Source organism: Populus euphratica, unplaced genomic scaffold (assembly GCF_000495115.2).
Source record: "Populus euphratica unplaced genomic scaffold, PopEup_1.0 scaffold1.1, whole genome shotgun sequence".
Lineage (NCBI taxonomy): Eukaryota > Viridiplantae > Streptophyta > Magnoliopsida > Malpighiales > Salicaceae > Populus > Populus euphratica.
This window is the reverse complement of record NW_011499845.1, coordinates 6,340,402-6,348,539: the sequence shown is the minus strand read 5'-3', so window position 1 is coordinate 6,348,539 and position 8,138 is coordinate 6,340,402. Positions and strand designations below refer to the sequence as shown.

Genomic DNA, 8,138 nt, shown 5'->3' with positions numbered 1-8,138 from the left:
TTTGGAAACTTAGGAATATTTCTTTTATAAATACTGTTACAGTAAAATAGAAAAGAGGGAGAAAAATTGAGGGAAACAAGGAAAAACCCTAAACCTAAAAAACCCTTTTCTTCCCCGGCAGCTGCCCCTGCCCTTTGAAAAAAACCTAGACCTAATGATTTTCTTCCTTAGCCACAGGGCTGACCTCTCTTTTTGAAAAAAGAAGGAATAGGCCGCCGCTCCCTTGGAAAAAAAGAAATAACCAGGCAGCCGCCGCCCCCCGTTCCTCTCATTTTTTCAACTTTCAAGGCAACCCAAGCTTTCATCTCACTCTCTCCCTCATTGCAAACCTTCCCTTGGCCAAAAGAGCACCAGAAGATCAAAGCAGTCGTCCCTCTCTTGCGCCAGCCCCTCCCTCTCTGAACTGAACCCTCCATTTACCAAAAGCAGGTGTCTCCCTTCCATTTTCCTTCCTGGCATAGAGAACCAAAACAACTTTCCCCCTCTTTCAACCAGTCTTCACCATCAGCGGCAGCAGCGCCGCCCTCATTGTCAACCACAATAAAGCTCCCCCATCAGTAGCGTCTGTTCTCCTTCGGTCTTCTCAATTATAGCGACCAAAATCGCCAGCCGCAGCAGCGCTGGGGCCACACTCTTCACCTTCTCCCTTTGACACCACCCGACAGACCCAACAGCCCATGCTCCTGAACCAGCCGCCAGCTCGTGAAGACCCGACCATCCCTGTTCTCTTCTTCATCTCACCACAGATTGGCTTTCATAGAAGGCAGCCACTGCCTCTAGCAGCGACACCCCTCTCATCCCATCCATTCCTCTTTCATGTCGGCGACCTGAAACAGAGAAGAAAGCGAAACCCAAACAGAGATGTGGGAAGCCAATCTAAAAAACAACCGAGAAGGAAGGGAGGCAAAGCCTGTTGTGGCGTTGTGTTCTTTTTGCAGGTGACAGTAGTTGTTAACATCGGTGCAGAAGGGGAAAGGATGAAAAAGCTTCCCAGATCCGCCCATCTCTTGGGTTGTGTTAGCGGCGGCACGTGAACCCACGCGCCGCCAGTGACAGTGGCGCATAGAACAACGTGCTGCCACTGTTCCGGTGGTGCAGAAGGCTTTCCCTGCAAATTCCAGATTGTTTTAGGGCTATTATTGTAAATTTGAAATTTGTGTAATGTAATTTTTGTTTAGTTGTTTTGAATTTGTATTTTTGAAATGTGGAGGTAAAGAAAAATAAAGAAAAAAAAAGGAAAAGAAGAACAAATATAGTAAAAGAGATGTGTTTGTTTGTGTTTTTATTTATGTTATTTAATAAAAAAAATTAAAAAGATAAAAAGAATTAAGTGTTTAATTTGAATATGATTAAATATCTTAAAAATAAATAAAATTATGTTATATTTTCTATGAAAATATAATAATATGTTTTTATATATATTTTGGGATTTAATAATTATTTTATTAAAATCTTAGAATTTGATTAATATTTTAAATTTTTAAATCACATCAAACTATAAAACAATGTGTTAGAGATGTTAATATTTTTTTTAGTTATAACTAGTTTTTTATTCTCGGATCTTTGATGACGATTAGTATATGTAGGTTTTTTATAGCTTATCAAAATATTAGATGGAGACTCCAAATAACTAATTAAGCAAACATAACTCCAAATAACTAATTAAACAAACATAATAAAAAATCATTTAATCGTGAAGTGAGGGATGTGCCATAAATTACATTAACTTTTCTTTTCCACACTAGTGTGCTCATAATCAGATTTTTTTTTTTATATCTCAATCATGGAAGTTTCTTGGTAACACATGTTAATGATGTTATGATATATTAACGATTTTTTTCTTTATATCTCAATCATGGAAGTTTCTTGGTAACACATGTTAATGATGTTAGGATATATTAACGAAATAGAGCGAAGACATTTCTAACAAACAATCTTCCTAATAAACTAATTTATAATTATTTTATGAGGTTTAAACTTGAATATTTCCTTTAATTATTTGAATATCTTATAATTATTGTGTTTTTATTTTATTAGATTTAGTTATTGCTAATATATCAATTTATATGGTGTTCACAATTTAGAAACATGTATAAATAATATCTTATTAAAATTGTTGGATTTTTTTATTTTATTCTATTTTATAAAACAAGATTCTCGAATTTGAACCAAGACAATTCTTAGATTTTGAACTCAATTCAAAACTAGCTCAAATGAGCTCTAGATTTTGAATCAACATGCTCAAGTTCACAAAATTAAAGAATTGGGATTCAATTGCAAGAAATGAAAAGATATGAGGACCGGTATTTAGCAACTTAATTAATTTATAGGAAACATAAAAAGAAGAAGATGAAGACAATTATTTCAAAATTTTTTGATCTCATTCAATTTAAAGCAACGCATCAAATTATATCAGAAAAAATTGATCTCATTCAATTTCTTTGTTTTTTAGCTGGGTTTTGATTTTCAGTGATAGGTAAATTTTATAAGTTTTCCCTTTAATTTTGATTTCTTTTATTATATTTAGTTTTTCAGTACCATGCAACCAAAAAACATAATACAAAAAAATAAGTAACGAAAATTCATTTAGTATTGAAAATTAATAATATTTATTTATGACCATATATTATAAATTGTAATTTTTTTGGCAATTTTAACTTTTAAAGCACTATTAATTAGGAGCACATATGTGCCTAAAAGAAAGTTAGCTGAATTGAATCACAAACATAATCAAGGTTCCAAAATTAGTTAAAACCACACCTCTTTTACCTTCGTTTGGCTAACCTTATATTTGCTTCTTTCTTGTATTTGTTTTTTTAATTCCAGCGATGAAAAAACCATTTATGAAAAAATAATAGTTTTATAATTTTTTACTTAAGAATATTATTTTAATGAATTTAACCAAAATTTATATTGGATTTGGCAAATCCCAATAAATTGACACGAATAGCCCCGTTTCAGAAGATATGTCTATGTTACCTGTTTGTATTTCAACATCACATCAAACTAATTATCTTTTATAATATACTATATCCATAATTTGAAAATTATTTAACTTTTTTTCATTTTTTTAGAAAAAAAATTCATTTGATTTATAGCACCACGTGTGTTTAAAAATATGGTTGTAGTTGTTTTTCAAAGTACTTTTCAGTTAAAATATATTAAAATAATATCTTTTATTTTTTAAAAAATATTTTTGACATTAGTGTATCAAAATAATCTAAAAATATCAAAAAATATTAATTTAAAATTTAAAATTAAAAAATTTTAAATTTTTTTAAAATATTTTTAAAAGTAAAAATAAATTCATTGGCGAAACCAAAATATCAAATTCTTTAGGGGCTTGTTAAACTTATTATGCTTTGCATTGTAGATGTTTATTGATGCATGTAATTAATTAAAATTTCCTGGGTTATGATTTTTAATGAATTTGAAATAAGAAATAACATGTAAAGAATTGATATTATTTAATTTTTTATCGGTCAATAAAAAAATTATTCGAAATGATAAGTTGAACATTTTCTTTGTTTCAACTCTATTTTTAATTGTAATGTTAAACATAAAAAAAAAACACTACAAGTAAAATATTTAAGAATAAAATGAACTGTTAAATGATCTCAAAGTAAATTTATTTACGGGCCCTAAAAATCTAAACGTTCGTACATATTCTTGGGTTTTTTCTTATCATATTTTCTTGATGTTTAACATTATTTTATTTTTAACTTGGTAGATTATATTATTTATATGGAAAATAGTTTTTTTTCCTCTTCTGTAAAATAGATGAATTTATATGCTAAATAAAAAGATTGATCATTAATAATAATAATAAACTTTAATTTACACTTACAAACTCTTATTTCATTAATGACGTTGGAGGGACTAACTTAAAAATATTAAATATTCAAGGACATGTTTGAAAACTCTGTCCATAATTCCTAATTCCAATTCTTAAGTCCCTGGCTCTGGCGATGACAATGGTTTATTCTTTATTCTCGTTGGGGATATATATCCAGATCCTATGAAAAAGTTAATGGCAAAGTATATTTCGCCCTCTTTACTTTACAAAATATTCCACTTTGACTACTGCCTTATTAAAACATCCGCAATATCAATCTCAAACTCTACAATTTTCTGCAACGCGAAGCTTACCATCTAAATTAACAAATGAAGACCTTTCACTACAATTGGAATTAATATTGCTACAAATTATAGAATTAATTTGATATCTACAATTGGAATTTAATTTAGAGTTTAGTATCCCTTATAGATCAATTAATTTACTACAAATTATAGAATTAATTTACTTATAAACTATAGAGGGTGAAGTGTATTTCATACCAAAATATAAAGAGAAGTACAATACTTTATGAATTCAAATGTGAGTACGGGGAACTGTAAGTTAAAGAATCATAATTACGACGAGAGGTTAAAGACATGAATAAATTAGTACATGGAGTGCAAGTATCTTAAGAATCTTTACTTACAATTTGCAACAATATTTTTTTATATATTTTTTTGTAAGAATCTACAGGGAAAACATGACTAATAATGGATGCCGACAACTTATAGATAACTTAAGAAAAAACTCACAATAAATAAATTAAAGAACGAGCTTTTTAGAAAAAATATATTTCCCACATGAAATTGAAGGGAACAGCTACCTAACATCACCTCTGCTACAATAAAAGACACATGCTATTTTAATTGTACCTAAATAAGTTTTCGGAATTAGTTATAATAATAATTGTAATGTTGGAAAATTAATTCGGGCAGAATATATGATGCTGGAAAGATTTGCACTGGATAATCAACCAGTTTATATACATTGTAACACTTGAACACGTTAAACACTCCTTCAAAAACAAGCATTTTCAACATTCAAAGCACGGCAATATTCATCGCATGAGTATATATTACAATAAAGCTCACAACTCCTACAAAAGATGGTTCATCTAAGAACATGCGCCCGTCTTCTACTCGTAACCCAAGAACCATGTTTTACGACTCAATTAATCATTTACAATGATATTTCGTTAAGATCGGTCCAATTAGCTCTCTACTTTTCTCATTAAAGGCAATCAACACCGCTCATCTTAGCCAATATATATTAAACCACTGACTATGCAAAATATACTTGTTATATCCACTCGTCTCAACCGAATCATTGGCTATGCTATCACTTGTTTTTGAGATATGTATTAGGGAGTCCTTTAAGGATCTTAATGTGTGTGTGAGGGCTTGTATACATGATCAATGGGAATCATATTTAACTCGAAAGCCTAAACTAATATGTTATGGATGCATTTTATACTTAAGCATCTTATTTTTTTTTCACCAACATGTAAACCTAATAGATAAATACATGAATATAATATAATATATTATAAAAAGTTGGGAGTGAAATATCCATTACAAGACTTAAATATTTAAAATAGAACTAAAATTAAGTAATAAATTTAATTTGGTGGCGAAGACTTCAGAAGATTCAATGAATTCTATATTTAAATTTCAAGCCATTTGAGAATCCCAGAATATTGGATGTAAACGAGGATAAAAATGTTGAAAAGTAATCACAGATGAAAAAATAAATACATGAACACCTAGCAAAATAAGAGAATGAGGGTAATCCACCACAAAAGTCACAACTCGTTTAGATACAATCTAAATTCAATATAAATTGGGTGGAGTTTCTTGATGAATTCAAAAATAAATAAAAGAATCCACTGCTAAGTGACTAGAATCGACAAAGCATTAAAAGCATCACATGCTCTACTGATAACTTCAAATAAAAATGGAATTTTATAACTGACAAGCTTGGTGCTTTTATTGATTATGCAAAATAAGTCTATAGTGGAGTAATAGTTAGATAATTTAATGATAAATAAATAAAAATTATGAAAAAAAGTTTTTGACGATTGATTTTTATAAAAAAATTTACTGCTTATATTTTTTAAGGTGGTGGCACAACAAGTGATTGTATTTTTTTTTAAAAATAAGATTAGAGATGTTAAATCATGCCCTTTGGCTTTTTCTCTGTTTGTTTTTTGCTAGGCACATCAAGTTCCATCCCGCAAGTATGGTATATCATCGTACCATAAATGATCAGATTTGCCTAAGTTACAGTTTAATGAGGCTTACGACGGTACGCACGCAGGTAACCAATATGCTGATCATTAAACCAAACGAGAATCACGGGGCCCGATTATAATATAAAAGGCAAAACAAAGACACAGAAGGCACGTCACCTTTTCTCTCAGAAACCAGGACTTACTCTTCGTATGTTCTATATAAAGCCTGTCCAACCTAGCTCTTCTACCCAGTCATTATTTTCTTTGAGAGTGCATAGAATATTTGTGTTGATATAGAAAACAATGGCACTACATGGAAAGATTGAGACAACATTAGAACTCAAGTCCTCCGCAGAGAAGTTCTACAAAGTGTGGAGGAGCCAGTCCTTCCATGTTCCCAAACATGCTTCCAAGCATATTCAAGGAGTTGATGTACATGCAGGTGACTGGGAGACTGCGGGCTCTATCAGGATTTGGCAGTACACAATCGGTAAGGCAATGCTAAAACGTGCACGCTTTCTTTTAATTCTGTTACTTCGATGAAAAAAGCTGCTAAAGAACTAACCACAAATGTTAATTTAGTTACATGCATCTGCTTTAATTTTTCTCTAAGGTTATAGAATTTGACTGTTCATTGGACAGAAATTCTTAACATTCTTAACATAATTGCATGCGATAAGGAAAGTCAAGTACTCTTATTGGTGCTGCTGCTGCTTCTTCGAATGCACGCCCATGTCAGTTTATGTAAACAGTGCAATTTTAACAACCGATGTTATTATCTAATACTCTCTGTGCCATAATGCAACCATAGGAGGAAAACCCGGGGTCTTTAAAGAGGAGGTTTCCTTCGATGATGAGAACAAGACCGTAACTCTTAATGGTTTGGAAGGAGATGTCATGAAAATTTACAAGGTCTATAGGCCCATCTGGCAGGTTACACCCAAAGGCTCGGGCTGCTTGGCAAAACTGACCATTGAGTACGAGAAACTCCATCCTGAAGTCCCGGTTCCGGAGATTTATGTTGATTTTATGGTTCATATGACGAAAGACATGGACGAAGCCCTTTGCACGGAGTAATGCAAGGGGTCATCGATCTCGACCAATAAGCATCACATGTTTGTGATCATGCTAGTACTTGCATAATATATATCTAAGCTTTCGTGCAACGAGTTTCATTGCATCAAGGCGTGTGATTTGTGAGGAGTTCTTGTTATATTTCCTTTGTGTAATCTACAAAACTATTAAATAAAAGTAGAAGCTAAAGCTGCGGCCGCTTCCTCATTTGTAATGTTATTTCGGCTGTTTTTTAATATTTTCTTGTAAAATTTTAATTTTGTTTAATATATAATTTAAAACATATATCTTATCTTGTAAAATTAATCAGTAAATATTTTAAGATTAAATTTAAATTTAATTTGGTTTATATCACAACTTTAGTAAATTTATAAAATCGGACTAAGTTTATCAATTTTTATCAATTTTAATAATTTGAATGACAGGTAAAAAATATGGTTTGACTTAAAAAAACTCAATATTATATTTTTTTAATATCGAGATAAAAACATATTGCATTGACTCAGACTTCATGGTTTAAATGGACTCCACTGAGTAGAATTTTTTTTATTTTTATGTAATTATGATTACAAAAATAAACACTTATAAAATTAAACGTAAATTAAATATCATGATGCTTGTTTGAGATTGTGATGATTTAATAAAAAATAAATAAAAATAATTTATAACAACATTCAAAATCAAGTAAATAATGGAGGATGAAATTGAAAACATAAAAAAAACCACCATCTTTAATAATCATATCGATATAGGTTATTCTGGATGCATGGTTTGTTTTGTGGCTTTCGCTAGCAGACAATTGCTCATTCGAAGGATTGAAATATTCCATGATGGGGCCAAACAATGTCCATTTAAGATTGTTAAAAATGCTTTTTTGACATGATATGAAAAATACAATATAAACTCGGATAATAAAATTATAACTATTTTTTTGACTAATTATATATTTATAATTTCAGCCAAGAAATTAAATTACATCAAAATTTAATAAAATGA

The 8,138-nt window shown here is 30.5% G+C and overlaps 1 protein-coding gene across 1 annotated transcript; it reads left to right on the top strand.

The window, feature by feature from the left end:
- Positions 1 to 6,271: 6,271 nt before the first annotated feature.
- LOC105125040 (MLP-like protein 328) lies at positions 6,272 to 7,352 on the top strand. Its single transcript, XM_011025324.1, has 2 exons — positions 6,272 to 6,558; positions 6,880 to 7,352. The coding sequence occupies exons 1-2, from the start codon at positions 6,372 to 6,374 to the stop codon at positions 7,143 to 7,145; spliced, it is 453 nt and encodes a 150-aa protein (XP_011023626.1). The 5' UTR covers positions 6,272 to 6,371; the 3' UTR covers positions 7,146 to 7,352.
- Positions 7,353 to 8,138: the final 786 nt, after the last annotated feature.

Coding starts and splice junctions, on each gene's coding strand:
- LOC105125040 (XM_011025324.1), top strand. CDS start 6,372: ATGGCACTACATGGAAAGATTGAGACAACATTAGAACTCAAGTCCTCC. Junction 6,559..6,879: donor GATTTGGCAGTACACAATCG/GTAAGGCAATGC, acceptor ATGCAACCATAG/GAGGAAAACCCGGGGTCTTT.